The sequence below is a fragment of the Megalops cyprinoides genome, chromosome 10 (genome assembly GCF_013368585.1).
Source record: "Megalops cyprinoides isolate fMegCyp1 chromosome 10, fMegCyp1.pri, whole genome shotgun sequence".
Taxonomy (NCBI): Eukaryota; Metazoa; Chordata; class Actinopteri; order Elopiformes; family Megalopidae; genus Megalops; species Megalops cyprinoides.
In genome coordinates, this window is record NC_050592.1 from 11,642,542 (window position 1) to 11,660,613 (window position 18,072).

Here is an 18,072-nt window from a genome sequence, read left to right on the forward strand (position 1 = left end):
ATTGCCCTATAGTCATAACTTCTCTGGAATTACAGCTGAGCATTTGGTAGAGAGCACTGGGAAGAATCAGGATCTGTTTTAAGGGCTTGTTTTACAGACTCTTTCTCGGGATACTTAATGGTAATGCAGTATAACTCATCCAATGAAACCACATGAGGTTCTCATTTAAACTGGGCAATGGCAACAGTCGATTCTGAGCTGGAAATGAAACCGTTCTCTTTGAAGCTCAGTGCAAACATTACAGGCAAGTCTCAGATATCCTTCACAGCAGATCCTGCAGCACATTTTCATGACAAGGCCAGACTAATGAGGTCCGATGAGAAGACAAATAACGTGCACCGAACTCTTAAACATTAGATTCTGTTGCAGTCCAGCGCTGAAGCATATAATTCAGAGTTCCTGATACCTGATAAATATGTATAGTGAAAATGAACATTTGAGCTACCATAGTTCCAGATATACACTAATCATAGGTTTGGAACAAAACTCTGTGCTGGCAGTTTGACCACAACATATGAAGCGCTCACTGGTGAGATCAAATCAGGAATCATCAAACATGCCCAAAACAAAACATCCCCCTTTTATGTGGCATTCATAAATCAGCTGTAAGTCAATCACAATGCATCATAGCTATTTCCTTCCCTATTTACCAAGTACTTACTCCTCAGACTTTAAATAATGGTAACATTAACTTTATTTTGTTGTTTACTATAAATGATTGTAATTATTCCTACCACTCCCAGCCATGACTTGATCAGGTCTATGTCAGCTGTTCACACTCAGACAGAATGTGTTTATTGAGATTTCAAATATGGATATCACTAGCTGCACAGACTTAAAATAACATTCTTTTGGGTGCATAACCAACTGCAATAGAAAAGACAGGCTTGAACCCGTGTCGCTTTTCCGTAATGACTCCAAGTCAACTGAAACACATTCACTGCATATGTAAGACCCGAACCTTAAACAATTTATAATAAATAATATCATGAGAAATAAAAACGTACAGGTTAGTATATATTGCATAAATCACATTATTACAGTGGAAGACCAAAAAAAGAGTTACGAGGCTAAAAAGCGTTAGGAACCCCCCAACATGAGCTCTTGTTTTGATCTCAGTAAACAGCAGAAGACGAGCGGAGAGAAATAAATGGGGGGCGGAGTAATCTCGGCGGCGCCACCTTAAAAAAACAGCTGCGCCGACCTGTCAATCTCATACCGACCCAGACAGACCTCAGCCCCCGCGGCCAACGGTGAGAGCGGCGTCACTGTTGGCCGGGAGCCGCCGTCCGGATGAGACGGACGCGCGGATTGGCTGCCGCTCGCCGAGACGCTCACGCTCACGATGTCGCTCCCTTTTGTTATTGCAGCGAGTGCGCTGCGAGTAGAGGGTTGCTGGAGCGGCAGGATGTGCAGGCAGAGACAGAGGGACTGATAGCCTGATAGGAACTGCGATAGACAGTCAGAGGCAGACACAGCAGCTACGACTTAGAGGGAAAGGGGGAAGAAATTTTGGAGTATTGCTTCACCTCAGCCGCATCCACTTATTTGCCAACATTCCCGTTAATGTGTAAGTACAGACCGTCTGTTTGATATATTTGTTGGTGGGGCTTATTTTACACCGTGCCAACCGGTAAAGGCGTTACTGCGTCCCTTACCACGACGTTAGTTATGCGTCGCAAGCTAGACAGAAGAGTAACAGTGATCCAACTTCACTCCCCCGCCCAAGTCCGTTTGTAGGCTACTGTATCACTAGACAGCCACGATTGGGATGAGGCAGGTGTGCTTTTCGCGAAACAAGATAGTATGATTTCCCCCTTATAAAATATATGTATGTATATATGGAAAAGTCGATGCTGTTTTAGCAAGGAACCCTTTTGGCACAAACTACTGCCATTTCCAAAACGCGAGATGTGACGGCTTTCATATGTTTTAAAATGTGAATATTTTGCCATGGTTTTGGGTAGTTTCACATCATCGTGATAATAAAAAAAGTTTTCCTTTTTTAAACGTCAGACTACAGCACGTTTTAGCTTGTAATGTATTAAATAGCTAACTCATAAGGAAAAAAAAAAACTAGCTGACGTCTACAGCACTCTTGCGTAAACTGGAATGTATTAGCTAACCCCGTGCAATCATTGTAGGCAAAGTTATCGCGCTTACTCTAGCACACAGTCTCTCCGCTTGTCAGACTCCGTGGCAAAGTTGGATATGATCGCGAATTCAGCGTCCACAGTAATGTGTTTGTCACAGATTTACTTAATCTTGTAATGATGCAAATTTTGCCCTGCCAATGCCAAAGGATGGCGTATTAGAAATGTTGATAGCGTTTACCATGATAAATTGTACAACATGAAAATTGGTAAACACATAATGTACAATCTACTATATACTCCTGCTGTCGCTTCATGATTAAATTATTTACCTTACAGCATACTGTCAAATTTTAAGATATTAAAATACAATTATCAGTCCATGAATTCTTTGGTAGGCAAATGCAAAGTTCTTCAAATATTCATTCAAATTTGCGTGCAATTGCCAGAAACCAGTATCAGGATAAGACGCGATGACTGTCATATAGTCTTGATAATATTAATATACGCCATTGTGGCAGGCAGCAATGACATTTCTGATATATCTACCCCAGTTTTTCCACATTACAAATCTCGGTCTTCATCTTTAAGCGCTTAAACATGTATTTGTCCCCATCTCTCAGCTTACAGTACTACCCCTCTCCTATTCTCCCTCTCGTTACATCGATATTTCTCTTTTGATCATTTGATCATCACCTGCCACTCATTATATTGACCCCTTTTCTCTTTTTAATTGCTAAATGCCGTTGTCTGTCCTCTACCTTTGTGTATCAAACATTTCTCAGTCTACTGAGTGGTATTTGATATCAGTCTCTTAGGAAAAGAATTGTCACAGATTACTTTTCTCCTCCAGTGTGTTCACAGTTCTTGCTCAAAATTAGCACATTAACCCTCTCCTTCCTGAGTTGTTATACTGCTGCTATTGTACTGACAGGGCTATGCTGAGCCAGATCATGCAGGCCTGTTTGGTTAATATTTCAAGCTGGGGGCACACAAACTTAAATAGTGGGAGATACTTTTGATGTCAAAGACAGAAATAAAAAAAAAAAGTTATAATCAGTTCTCAAATTTCTGCTTTGATAAGGAAGATGAAGAAATAAAGTTTATATTCTGTATGCATTATTTATATAATTTGATGTATTCATTGTTAAAGTAGTGTAATTTATATTGGTACAGTATATAGGTATACTGTATCTTTCCTACAGTTTTGGAGCTGGTTATCGCAACACCACCTTGAGGCTTGCTAACTTCGTTGCTGGAGTGCTTCTCTTCAGGTTACCATTAAAAAGTTGTGGAGCTGAGCCAAAACCCCTAGTTTTTCACCCCCCAGAGGTGCACTGACCACTCATTCCATGTAAATCAGTGTATTATCCATTCTGTATTTTTGTCTCTGGATTACGATCGCCACCCCTTTTCGCTTTGCAGGAGGATGTCGGTGAACCCCCCCAGCAGTAACGACGCCTGCCTCAGCATCGTGCACAGCCTCATGTGCCACCGGCAGGGCGGGGAGAACGAGGGCTTCGCCAAGCGCGCCATCGAGAGCCTGGTGAAGAAGCTGAAGGAGAAGAAGGACGAGCTGGACTCCCTCATCACGGCCATCACCACCAACGGCGTGCACCCCAGCAAGTGCGTCACCATCCAGAGGACGCTGGACGGGCGGCTGCAGGTAGGAGAGCGTCGTGGTACAGTGTTGTGAACTGAGTGACACCTCAAGCGCTGTACCAATTCAAACTGTGAATGCTGACTGATACTCTGAGTTCTGTGCTGAATGATACTCTGAACTCTATACTGATGGGCTTAGTTAGCGCTGTATGCTGACTGATACTCTGAGATATACACTGACTGATATTCTGGCTGATCCCTTGAGCTCTGTGCTGACTGATACTCTGAGCCCTACACTCACTGACACACTGTGCTGCCTCTGGGTTCTGTACTGACTGATACAATGATCTGGTACACATTCTCTCTCTTCCCCTCTCTCAGTACTTTCTCCATTTTACTTTACTTCTCTCAGTGCTTCTCCTTTCCCTCTCAGTCATTCAGTAGTTTAAACCACTCTGTCTCTGATCAGTACATTACCCCTCTCCACCGTCTTTCTCTCTTAGCTTCACTCTGTGTTATGCGATAACTGTTACCTCGACTGATTTCCTGACTGATATGGTGATGGATAGACACACTGACACTAAAACAATAAGTCAGGCACTTGCTGGAAGAACAGAGATACACTATATGGCCAAAAGTATGTGGACACCTGACCATCACACCTGTATGAGCTTATTGGACATCCCATTCCAAAACCATGGGCATTAAATATGGAGTTGCCCCCCCCCCCCCCCCCTTGCAGCTATAACAGCCTCAACTCTTCTGGGAAGGCTTTCCACAAGATTGTCTTTATGGACGTTGCTTTGTGCACAGGGGCACAGTCCTGCTAGAACAGGAAAGGGCCTTCCTCAAACTGTTGCCACAAAGTTGGAAGCATTCAATTTTCTGAAATGTCTTTGTATGCTGTAGCGTTAATGTTACGCTTCACTGGAACTAAGGGGCCTAGCCCAGACCTTGAAAAAACAGCCCCAGACCATTATCCCTCCTCCACCAAACTTTACAGTAGGCACTGTGCATTCCGGTAGGTAGCGCTCTCCTGGCATCTGCCAAACCCAGACTCGTCAGCACTCAGCGGCCTCGCTCTGTAAGTTTGTGTGGTCTACTGCCTCGTGGCTGAGCTGTTGTTGCACCTAGACGCTTCCACTTGACAATAATAGCACTTACAGTTGACCGTGGCAGATCTAGCAGGGCAGAAATTGCGCGAACTGACTTGTGGCAAAGATAGCATCCTATGACACTGCCATGTTTAAAGTCACTGAGCTCTCCAGTATGACCCATTCTACTTTCAAGGTTTGTCTGTGGAGATTGCATGGTTATGTGCTTGATTTTATCCACCTGTTAACAATCGGTGTGGCTGAAACACCTGAACTCATTAAATAGGAGGGCTGTCACATACTTTTGGCCATATAGTGTATATACCTAGCAAGTGATGACATTCTGGCTCATACATATATGTCTAAACTACAAGCTGACTGACATACTGACAGATTTATGATGGACTGATATAGAGAACGGCACTAACTGGCAGAGGATGGCTGAATAGAACATTGACTGACTGGTGTACTTTCAGTGTTCAGTAATTACCGACTAGGGAGATTACCCGGGATACACAATGAAAGGCCAACAGCAACGGCCAGTGGCTGGTGCACAAACAAGGAAGATGCCTCATTTACAGATCATTATTATCTGCTTTGCAGATGCCCTTGTCCAGGGTATTTGCGTGGCTTACATTTTATGAATAATCCATTTATGTAGCTGAAGCAGAAACTAAGTACCTTGGTTAAGGGTACTGTGTTTGGGATTTGAACCCACATCCCTCTGGTTACACATCATTATGCTACACTACAGCCCCTGTGTCTGTATCCTGGCAGGCACTTTTGCCACAGTTTTTATATTTACAGCTCTAATGATACAAATGATGAATCTCATCATTAGGCAGATGTGACTGGCTGGCACTAAAACGTGGTTATTTTTACAACAATCCAAACAGACTGTCATCGGATATTCACGTAAATTGACTTTATTTCGAAACCGGAGGGGGAAAAAATGATGAATGGGATCAATGGAGACATTGCAGCTGACTGCGATTGATGTTTCAGAATGTGAGTAGTACACACACGGAGCGAAGGCATGAAAGAGAAAGAGAGATGGGACAGAGGTAGAATCGTGCCCCTCCCCCCTGCTTCTGGAGAGAGGGAGAGAGGGAGGGGTGCAGGGGCAGTGAGGGTTGTTTTGTCTGAGACACAGGAAAGGGGCAGGGTTAAGTTAAGCCTGTCTGTCTCTGAGTATGTGTGTGTGTGGGTCAGAATTCTTCTGTGAGTAAGCATGAGTGTATGTAATCTGTTTATATATCTGGGTATGTGTGTGATATTTTTCCATCATGTGTATTTGAGTAAGTGTAAGAAGATTTGTATATGTGTGTGAATGATTTCATGGACATGTTTTTGACTCTGTTGGTCTCTGATGTTGTGTCAGTATCTTTCTGTATCTCACTGTGTATAAATCTGAGATTTCAAATGAATATATGATTTGGTATACAGAAGTGAGTGATTGCTTTTCTTTGTATGTCATAGTGAGTATATAAACTGAAATATTTATATAAGTGAATGAATGTATGCTTTGCTGTACAGCAGTATGTGTGTGTGAGTGTGTATATGTGTGTGTGTGTGTGTGTGTGTGTGTGACTGCATTTGAGTTTCATCCAACTCTTACTCTCTGTTTGGAAGGTCAACTTGCTGGGTGGAGGTTTATGAATAGTAAAAATAGCAAGAATGCAAATAATGAGAAAAGCTTCAGAAGTTCCTTCTTGTTCACTTTTACCCAGCATAAGAGGTAGCTAAGTTCCAAACTTCCATTACATTCTCTATATCTCATTTGTTTTCTCTCTCTTTCTTTTGCTCTTTTTTATCTGACCCCCCCTCCATTTCTCCATCTCTCTTTCTCTCAAAGGTTAGGGAAGGTGTGACGTGATCATTTCAGTCAACAGCCCGGCTCCACTCTGGCTGGATGGATTGAATTAACCCCCTCCTCCTCTCTCTCTCTCTCTCTCTCTCTCTCCCTCTCTCTCCCTCCTCTCTTTCTCCCTTTTTCTCTGACTTTCACAAATTCGTACCCTGTCTTCCTCTAATCTTGTCAATTTAAACAAGCTTCGGTTACGTGGTGTTCCTCTCTCTACATAAATCACTTACAGCAAAACAGTCTGCATTCTTCAGCAACAGCATGACAGTGAGTTTTGTCATATAAATACTGAACTACAAATAAAATGATCAAATCATGGCAAATCAAATTAAACGGTTACATTCAATATGCTAAACACAATTTTCATAATTCAGTAACAAACATAGCTGTACTTACACATATAATGGAAATGTTGATGTATGAAGCCAAAAATAGAAACAGTGAGAGTGTCTTAGATTTTCACATGAACAATAACTCAGTGAAATCACACCAAATGTAATGATTATTTAGAAACATCAGCACTGGTGCCAGGACCATAAAATGCTTCTTAAGTGTTTCTTAGTCTCAGTAATGCTTTGTTTCCTGATGTCTTTTTTTTCCCCCAAATTCTTCCTCTCTGTCTGTATGGCAGAGCAGCTAGATTGGGGAAGGGCAAGGTTACCAGCAGCACTGGATTTGAAACTGCCTGAATAAACACAAACAGGACGACAGGACATGTGCGCACACACACACACACACACACACACACACACACATGCATGCGCGCGCGCACACACACACACACACACACACACACACGCGCGCACACACACACGCGCGCACACACACACACACCCACACGCATACATGCATGCACACGCCCACACACACCGCGGCAGTTTCTTTTTGTCATGCAATACTGCAGCATCTGTGTGGGGAGTGTTTTTAATATCTTTACCAAGGTCATAACTCCCTGTCCCTGTGTGTTTTACTGTTGAGGTAAATATCCATCTGAAGATATTTATGCACGACCTATTCTCTATCTTCCGGTTTCATTTATCAGGGCTTGTGTTTTTTTCTGCGCTGTCCTGCTCCATAAGTCAACCTTCAGACAGAATGTGTAATTGTGCAATTTCACAGTAAAAGGCATTGCTTTCAATGGAGAGGAAAGAGGCACCAGAGTGGTGGCTGCAGTCAAGTCATGCACACTGCAATGGGCATTTCTTGCTAAATTAAAGATGAAAACAACTGTTCTCTGTGTGTAATAAGGCTATGGCTTTATATCTGTCTATCCTCCTTGTTTTGTATCCTGTATCCCTCCTCTTTTGACCCCACACCTAATCTCCACTCTCCTACCCCCCCACCCCCCACCCCTCACACCTAACTTCTACTCTCCTATCCCATACACCTAACCTCCAGTCTGCTTCCAATTCCTCACACCAGACCTCCACTCTCCTACCCATTTCCCATTCTATACACCAAACCACCGCTCAGCTATACCCCTCACCTCCCTACACGTAACCTCCACCCTCCTGCCCCCTCCCATTCCTCACTATGCCTCTGTTTTGGTTCCTCCCAGGTTGCAGGACGTAAAGGCTTCCCTCATGTGATCTACGCCCGACTATGGCGATGGCCTGACCTGCACAAGAATGAACTTAAGCATGTCAAGTTCTGCCAGTTTGCCTTCGACCTCAAGTACGACAATGTCTGTGTCAACCCCTACCACTACGAGAGGGTGGTATCACCTGGCATCGGTAAATCTGTCCAACCTCACACACAAATAAACTAACAACCATATTCACTAGGACTTTGAGTTTATCAGAAAAATTTTTTGTATAAGTTCAATTAAATGAGAACTGAAAGTGGATGCTGTTCCAGCAGCTAACATGTCTGCCCTTCCTTTCCTCTTCTTATCTCTCTGTATCTTGCCTCTCTCTATGTTTTTGTCTCTCCTCACTTAGTTGGTCTTAGTATCCAGAGCACAGGTGAGACCCGTACCGTATTATCATTTTAATATTTTTGTTTTACCATTTGATTGCCTCATTGTGTCCCTGTGTCTCTAAAGATGTTAGGTAAGATGCAAAAATCAGTGTCTGGGGCAATCGTTATGATCCTTGAAAATATTTTAAAAAGTAAAAAATTGAGTGTTTTAAAACCAAAATATTTTTGAATGATCATGAGGAGGATTAAGTGGTAATTGTTGTCTGTTTTAAAACAATTTTTGTTCATTTGATTTCTTATGCTTGAAGTAATATTACTCATGTCATATTTTTTGACTGATTTATTAAAAAAAATACGACTGTTTTTTATTCAGGATCTTTTGACGTGGTATTCATGACAGTTCAATGTACAAAGGGACTTAATGTAGCATAGGGGTTAAGGAGCAGGATTTGTAAGCAAAAGGTTGCCGGTTTGATTCCCCACTGGGGCACTGCTGCTGTACCCTTGGGCAAGGTACTTAACCCACAATTGCCTCAGTAAATATCTAGCTATATAAATGGATAACATTGTAAACAAACTTTAACCTATGTAAGTCGCTCTGGATAAGAGCGTCAGCTGAATGCGAATAATGTAATGTAATGTAATGGCATGTCAGGTATAACCAAAGCATGTAGAAATGGGTACATCTGAACAGTGTAATGAGTAGGACAACACTGCAAGCGAGTCCCATTTCTAATGAAGTGCGTGTGTTCACAGGGAACCTCCCGTCCCCTCAAGGCCCAATGGGCCGACTGATCAAAGAGGAGTTCATTTCTGACTGCGTTCACATGGACATCCCTCCTAGAATGACACCCCAGCCTGACCACCAGGGGGTGCTGAAGCTGCACCCTTCTGAGCACTACAGCCAACCCCTTCCACCGCTGCAGTTACCCCCAGAGCCACCCCATACCTCTGCACCCGTCACTCTTTACCCCAACATCCCCCTCTCGCCCCCCGGTGAGTGTAATCACTGCGCTTAAATATGTACTGAAGAGACTCAGTGGACAGAGATTGTGGGAATCATAGTGTCTGCACACTGTGTGCAGTAGCACTTGCATATAATGGGGGAAGTGCATAACATACATTCTATGTATAGCTAACTGGTAAAAAGAAAAATGAGTTCTGTCTCAAAAATAGACTGTGTGTGTGTGTGTGTGTGTGTGTAGGTGTGTGTGTGTGTGTGTGCGCACACCTGATGTAGGTGGCATTGTGTTGGTACAGCAGTACTGAGCCCTCCATGTTTTGACACATCTGAAATAAGGAGTAGCACCTCAAAGTTACTCAGTTCTGCAAAAAAGTTCAAATCATTTTCACTTTATCACACCGAAATCAGAGCAACGCAGGGAAAGAGAGACAGAGATGCTAGCCTCAAGGGGACAGACATGAAAGAAACGACAATCTCAACCAGAGGGTAAAATTGCTTCAGAGAGAAGGCGTTGTTGTTGCTTGATGAAGATCAGATCATTCACTGATTTATCTCCACTGTGTTAAAATGTTCAGCTTAAAGCACCCTTTTTCTTCAATGCTTAACACACCTTAGCTGGCCAAAGTGCAGCATTTCAGTGATGTAAATGAGAATGGCTTTGTAAATTGAATTCTGAAAAAAATATTAAGAGATGTATCTAGCGATCCAGTATAGCTATATTTCTGATGTTATCCAAGAGGTGATGTTTATGATCCCATGATATCATACATGAAACATCTAAATTCTGTGGAATCAACTTATGCCATCAGTTCAGAGTGGAATTCTTAATCAACATGTACATGCATGCTTTGGAATTAAGACTAATCACATGAGAGAAGTCTTACACAAGTAGAATTATCAGACATGTGAAATCTAATCTCCTGTAACCTGCATCCTATATCTGATGACAGTCTGAAAGTATGGAAAGTTGGAGTGAAAGGACAAACGTACATACACAGGTGTGTTTCAACAAGTTTGTATCTAACCTTTAAGGGGGTTTTCCATCTCTCCTCGGATAAATTGTTCATTATTATAGCATAAGAAACCTTTGTGACTAAAGCAGGAAAGCATGCAAGCACTGAGGGAAATTTTTTGCACATAAATTATTCAGTGGCAAAGAAAACTTGGTTGAGATTGTACTATTAGAGAAGTTTTGAGTCCACTGTGGTTTGCAGAGGAAGATTACAGCTTCACCTTAAGTTACAGGACCTAAAAGTGAACTTGCCTCCTGACTTACTATTGTCACCATTGAAATAGCCAGACCTGTGAATCAGTACTGCTGACTGACTGTTCATCTGATGGTGTGTCTGGCTAATCGTGTGTCCACTTGTGTCGCTGACTGTCTGAATGAATGTGGCAGGTTCTGTTTCTGTCTGAGTGTATGACTGAATGTATCTGTCTCTCTCTTTGATTCTGTGTCTGTCTGTTTCTGGTGTCCACCTGTGTTTCTGAGTGTGCTGCTATTGTTGTATTACTAAGCAGTTTTCCTTCCTTCTCTCTCTTTCGTCTCCCACTTCTTCTCCTTCCCTCTCCCTCTTTTCCCTCTTCTCACTCTTCTTCATACCCATTCCCTTCTTCTATTCTTTCCCTTGCTTCTTCTGCTTTCTAACTTGTTGTATCCGTCCATCTCCTGCTCCCTCCTCACACTGTTACATCTCTCTTTCTCTATAATTGTCGCCTGTACTAACTGTAACCATTCTCCCCTCCCTTCCTATTCCTCTGGCCATTCTCTACATTACTTTCCCCATTCCTCTCCCCTCCCGTAGCCTCCAGCTCCATGTTGTCCATGCACGGTGGTCATAGCGAGGGTCTGCTGCAGATTGCATCCTCCCAGGGCCAGCGCATGGCCCCCACGCCACCTCCCTCCACCCCAACCCACGGACCCCCCCAGCACCCTCCCACCAAAAATGGCTACTGCACCCCCAAACCACCGTCGACACAGGGAGCCTTCCACAGTGAGCACCTGAAAATGGTTGTGTGTGCTTCTTCCTGCATGAAGGTGCACTGGTGTCACAAGCTTTGACATTTAAGACTTTTAATTTGTCTTAAAAATCTCTTCAGCTACCTGGACAGGCAGCAGCACGGCCTCATACACCCCTGCAGGACCCCAGCAGAATGGGCGGGGCCATCAGCAGCCGCCCCTCCACCACCCTTCCCACTTTTGTAAGTCTGTCAATCGTCAGTCTTCAGCCAATCAAGGCAAATCTCAAAGACTGCAGCATCCTTGCTAGTTCATAACCATTATTTTCTTATCAGGTTTACTCTTTGATGTTAAATATTAGATGTTAAATGGTTGAATATGTTGGCTTTACTGGTTAGCAAATGGCTTTGAATTTGGATAGATACATTATTCTTCATGCCTCAAATACATTCTTAAGATGTATTTCTCAGATGCTTTTTTCACTCATCAGGGTCTCAACATCACAGCTCTGCCTCCTTCCCTCCACCTGTCTCCAACCATCCAGGTGAATTTACCTGACATTTGTGCACTTTGTCATGTGGACCCACACATGTGCACACACAGACATACAGTACCAGTCAAAGGTTTGGACACAACTGATTAAGATAATGGGAGACATACGTTCAAAGACATTTTGATCTAAAAACTTTTGCTTAAATTCTTGAAATTTGTTTCTTACACAAATATAAATAGTTGATGTCTATGTATGAATTTTCCTCCAAAAAACTATTTTTAAGAATCTAAACTATAGGGCCCTCGAGTGGATCAGTCGGTAAAAAGCACTCGTTCCGAGTGTAGACTGAACGCTACGGCCCGGGTTCAATCCCAGCCGTGTCACTAGCCGGCAGTGACCGGGAGCTCACAGGCGGAGCACATTGGCTTCGTTCCACCAGGGATAGGGGTGGGTACGTCGGCAGGGGCTTCGGTCCCATTAGCAACGGCGACCCCTACTGGCCAATTGGGCGCCTGTGGTCCACGTGACAAATTGGGCATTCCAAATTGCGGAGAAAATGGAAAAATGGAAGAAGAAAAAAAAAAGAATCTAAAATATATGTTAGATTTGTTTATAACACTTTTTGGTCACTCTGTAATTCCATTTTATGTCATTTCTACTTTACTATTATTCTAAAATGTGGAAAAGTGAAAAGAAAGAAAGAAAAATGTGTCCAGACTTTTGACTGGTACTGTACACATGGGCATAGACATTCACAGACTGCCTACACCCTGGTGCTCACTGGTTCACACTAATCACAGCTGACCGAGTATTGTGGTCCTGTCGCACAGGCCCAGAGTTCTGGTGCTCGATCTCGTACTTCGAGATGGACGTGCAGGTCGGGGAGATGTTCAAGGTCCTGGCCAGCTGCCCGGTGGTGACAGTGGATGGGTACGTGGACCCCTCGGGCGGAGACCGCTTCTGCCTGGGCCAGCTCAGCAATGTGCACCGCACCGACGCCAGTGAAAGAGCCAGGTCTGTGAAGCACCAGCGCCGATTCGCTGTCTGCCTGACCGTTTGTCTCTCTGACCGTGTGTCTGCTTGTCTTACTGAATTTACTGTATGTGTGTTCATGTGTCTGTGCTTCAGCCTGACTGTGCATCTCTCTGATGATATATGTCCGTGTCTATGACTGAATTTGTCTGTCAGATGCTATACAGCTGCTTCAATGTCTTTGTCTACCTGTGTCTGCCTATGATTGTGTGCCTGAGGGTCTGACTACCTTTTGTCTGTGTGTCTGTGATCGTGTCTGAATGATTTAATGTGCTGGGTTATCTGTCTGCCTGTTTTTGTGTCTGAATGATTTGTTGTGCCAGGTTGTCTGTGCTCAAGGCTGTCTGTCTGCCTTTTTTGCGTCTGTTTGTCAGCTTATTATGCGTTGAGGTAGTTTGTTATTATGACCAGACAAACATAGCCAATCTGGCCTTCTTCTTTGTGGGTTCCTGTCCAGGTTGCACATTGGGAAGGGGGTGCAGCTGGAGTGCCGGGGAGAGGGGGACGTGTGGATGCGCTGTCTGAGCGACCATGCCGTCTTCGTGCAGAGCTACTACCTGGACCGGGAGGCTGGGAGAGCACCAGGGGACGCAGTGCACAAGATCTACCCTGGGGCCTACATCAAGGTTAAAAAGAGAGCCGTGTGTTGTGTGTGTATGACAGGGCCATTGGGGCGTAAAACACAAAAAAAGGAGATGGAAAATAAGTGGGAGATAATGAGAATAACTCAGTTAATACAACTCAGACGTCTCAGCTTTGATGAAAGGGGAAGGCGGGGAGCGGAAGATGAAAGGAAAATGAGATAAAAAAAAATAATGGATGTGGGTAAATAGATAAGGGCTTTCACATGTCTGATGTATTGCTGTCGACCCCCCCGCCCCCGCCCGACCCTCCAGGTGTTTGACCTGCGTCAGTGCCACAGGCAGATGCAGCAGCAGGCAGCCACGGCGCAAGCAGCTGCAGCGGCGCAGGCGGCCGCCGTGGCGGGAAACATCCCCGGGCCGGGCAGTGTGGGGGGCATCGCCCCGGCCATCAGTGAGTGACACGCTGTCTGTGTGGCTCTGTCTTTGTCTCAGTGTGGCCTCTGCGATTAGCCCCTCGGTCTGACTCTTAACTGTGAACTCTAACTCTTAACTATTGGAACCTGGTCATGCGGCACATCTAATGTTGTGACTCCGTGTATGGCTTTCTGTTGTGTTGTACTCTGCCTCAGTTGTAAGTCGCTTTGGATAAAAAGCATCTGCCAAATGAATAAACGCAAATGCAAATGACTCTGAGGCAGGTCCTGTTGCCCCTTTGTCTCAGCTGTGTAGAGTATGTTCCTTTCAGTCATCAACTCCTGTGTAAGAAACATATATTATGTAGAAAAGAGGATCAAAGACTGTCTCCTCCTTTCTCTCAGTGTGTTGCATGGCAGAGGCCCAAAGCTCCTTCCATCCACTGCTCTCTTCCCCTCTGTTTTGCAGCTTCTTTTAAATCTCTCTCTGGTCTCTGCAGGTCTGTCGGCAGCAGCAGGGATCGGGGTGGATGACCTGCGGCGGCTCTGCATCTTGAGGCTGAGTTTTGTGAAGGGCTGGGGGCCGGACTACCCCCGGCAGAGCATCAAGCACACCCCCTGCTGGGTGGAGGTGCACCTGCACCGGGCGCTGCAGTTGCTGGATGAGGTGCTGCACACCATGCCGCTGGCCGACCCCGGGCCTGCCAACTGAAGCGCAGGGCTGAGAGGACCACTACAAGGAGTAGGCGCTGGGTACTTTCCCACCGAAACCCTCACTGAACCTCACTGAACCATGCCACAGTCAGACTCGTTCAGTTGAACGGCAGAACTGCTGGAGCGATGTACCGTTTCAGAACTACAGAATTGGAGCACCTCCATTCCAGTTCCCTACAACAGAGGCAAGGTACAGTATCTGGATAACACCAGTGCCTCCCCTTTGTGCTGAAAATTACAGGCACATAGTGATGAACTTCCAAGTCGTGGGAGGAAGCTTTCAAACTCTGGATCACAAAAGAACTAGAACTGCAGACCTGGCCCAGGAACACACAGTCAATGCTGAGTTCACATGGAATCAACTCTGAAATCCACTGACTCAATTACTCTAGACCAGGGGTCAGGCAATGGTTAATGGAACTATACTTTGACAGAGAATACCTCTACTGCTCAGAATAGTTTGAACTCAACCCTTTCATACAGCAGCAAGCGCAAAACAATTTTCCTCCGAATGACTTGTTTTTTTTTTTCTTCATGTAAGTAAACATCAAGTCAGCTTTTCAAGTTGGCTGTTGCCTTCATTCTCAACTATTCTGCTACAAAGTGTAACATCTACCAAAAGAATTAGGGGAACATAGCTTTAAAATAATATGTCTTAGTGACTGTTCAGCACAATATTTAATCAAAATAGTGCAATTCACCAAAGCAAGATACCTCAAAAACATGAAACAAAAACCACAGACCTCCAAGAGTTCTCTGCTAGAATTGTGTCCTGCACAGCTCTTTAGACAGTTCTTTCTTCTGCCACCAAAGTTAAAGAAAGTTACTTGTGAATGAATCAAGTGAATTTTCCATCCTTAACCAAAAATTAAAAGGACAATGACAATGTTTTGCTTTGTTAGTTTAAGCAAGAGCCCGCAGGGCATGGGGAATTTTTAAACTGTCACTATTTTATTAGTAATGTATAATTTAGCATAATTGTGACAAGCATAAGCCATACAAAATGAATGTCCAATGAGTGATTGGAGATTCAGCAACAGGCTGGGTTTACTGCATATGGCCTCAGAGAAAGAGGTCAGTGTTGGGGAATTAACTTCAAATCCAGTAGTAGGTAACTGGCAGTAGGCCCTTGTTACAAATGATCTTTGTAATAGATCTGTGCCTTCATTGTAAAGCAAACTACAAGTTGGAAAATGTCTGTATCCTTGTCTTTAAACTTACTGCACTGAACAGCAGTCTGTGGTAACATATCCTATGACCTGTGCTTTGTGTCTGTGAAGAAAACAAGAATACATACTGCACAGAATATTTATGTCGTATAGATACTTTGACCAATAAAATCATGCAGGACTGACACCTAGTGATCATTTTTGGTATTAGGCATCATTTTAGCCATGCAGTACCTTTATTTTGAGATAATCAGTGCTTTCATTCAGTTTGGTTAAATCTGTTTTTACAACAACACAACAACATGTGATATGAACAAATGGTACTTCACACAGCAACAGGTATCAATTGATACTTAAAAAAACATGATTTTCTCGATAAGGTTTTTATTTATGTGTTTTGGCAATATTATTTACCAAAGGAATGAGCAAGTTCATGTTGACAATTGCGATAAAATATGGTACACACAATATGTGCATTGTAATATATCATGAGACACAACCGTATTTCTCTGTTCTTTTACATCACACAGTGTGTCGTACTGACCATAATATATTTATTGTAACGACATGTGGTTGCTGTCACAGCATTGGTTCCATTATAACCCTGTCTGACGTATACTTTGTGTAGTAACCACTTTATTATAAATGTAAAGTTTTGTAACATTGCTGTATTTTTAAGATTAATGTTAATTAAACATTTCAGAATGTTTAAGATATGCTATTAATGAGGCAGTTGACCATTTGGAACATGACATTTATAGCCAGTGCCTGCTGCACCTGTTGCTGTGTTTTTTTTTTTTTAATTTGGAAATATAATGTTTTATGTTACCTGTAATCAAATATGAATTTATTCTGTTTGGCTCTTTTAAGTTATTTTCTGTTAGTATGGTTTATTGTTATAAGTATTGCAGTTATTTTTGTAAATAAAATGCTGTACTTAGCTATTAACTGTACACCAAATTTGATTAAAATACCAGCAGAAAAAGGCCTTGTCATATACAGTGCACTCCATATTTATTCTCACTTGTAATTAAATAGGAACAAAAACATGGTATAAAAGAAAAATGTATATATTTGATTATTTTTTCTGCTTGAAATGTTTAAATGCTCTAAATGTTGCACAGACTAATTTCAGATTGTTCACAAATAATGAGTTTTGAATAAGTTCTAATCCAGAAAACATGAGGGTTACATTAATTCACACATTTCAGTATTTCAATCTTTAAAACAGACTTTTTACAAATCATTAAAACAAAATATTCCGAAACAAATATATACAAAAATTCTACTTTGTAGTGTCCCTAAGAAAATTAAGGGTATTGGTTCAATAGCAGAATGCTTGTTTATCTTGACACCATGGGCTTTGAGACAAATTGTTTGGGAGGGAACTGTAAATCCAAGGCAACAGTTGATGATCTCCTAAGCAATCTGGCATCCTTGCGTTATGAAAGTGTCCAAAAAGAGCCTTTCAAAGCTGAATACATGAATGTTGCATTCATAGTTCTGCAGGGAGGAAGCGTCTTGAAGGCAAACCACAACAAGTGGGTACGTCCTGGGGTGACCTTCCTAATGACTCATTTTATCTAATTTATGTAATTATCATTACTTTTTCTTAACAAATGGTCTTGAAATGTATAAATATTAAAATATTAGTATGTTAAAAACTAATTATATAGCCTACTTGAATTTATGTCGAATCTACCAATTGATATACAGATAGCCTATGTGCATATACAGTATGTTTATGCATTGCACAGCTTCAAACTATTTATCTCAATCAAAAATGTACAGGCAATTTTATAAAGTAGCCTATAATATGACTTTTGAGGGGTACGCATATCCTTAGAAGGCATAAATTGTGTTTACGCAAAATATACTGTGGAACGACCTTACGTAACAAGCAGCTTGAAAGTATTCATGTTTGTGCCACTGCATTTCCGAGTGTTAAAGCAATGATAAAAACGCAGATTGTCGTGATTTAAAAAATATATTAGGATAATTTGCATATTATCCCCAAGAACCGACAAATTTACCAATGTGTCAATAAATGTAATTCGGTAGATCATTTTGATGCAGCAAAAAAAAATCCTAGGTATGGGCGCGGTTTTATGAAATTAGTCCCTTTGGGCGTAAACGTCTTTGATTGACAACCTTTGAGGTATTTGGGAGA

At 42.7% G+C, this 18,072-nt stretch overlaps 1 protein-coding gene across 1 annotated transcript; it reads left to right on the top strand.

The window, feature by feature from the left end:
• Positions 1-1,376: 1,376 nt before the first annotated feature.
• On the top strand, positions 1,377-15,854 carry si:dkey-239n17.4 (mothers against decapentaplegic homolog 4). The gene is made up of 12 exons (XM_036539757.1): positions 1,377-1,570; positions 3,519-3,759; positions 8,212-8,386; positions 8,594-8,617; positions 9,330-9,569; positions 11,343-11,531; positions 11,638-11,739; positions 11,988-12,041; positions 12,821-13,004; positions 13,480-13,648; positions 13,919-14,057; positions 14,520-15,854. Exons 2-12 carry the CDS (start codon positions 3,523-3,525, stop codon positions 14,729-14,731), a joined length of 1,725 nt encoding a protein of 574 aa, XP_036395650.1. The 5' UTR covers positions 1,377-1,570; positions 3,519-3,522; the 3' UTR covers positions 14,732-15,854.
• The last annotated feature ends 2,218 nt before the right edge of the window (positions 15,855-18,072 follow it).

Excerpts from the sequence above, each read along its gene's own strand:
- si:dkey-239n17.4 (XM_036539757.1), top strand. The coding sequence starts at position 3,523 with ATGTCGGTGAACCCCCCCAGCAGTAACGACGCCTGCCTCAGCATCGTG. Across the intron at positions 11,532-11,637 it reads GACACAGGGAGCCTTCCACA|CTACCTGGACAGGCAGCAGC; the intron begins GTGAGCACCTGA and ends AAATCTCTTCAG. Across the intron at positions 14,058-14,519 it reads GGGCATCGCCCCGGCCATCA|GTCTGTCGGCAGCAGCAGGG; the intron begins GTGAGTGACACG and ends TGGTCTCTGCAG.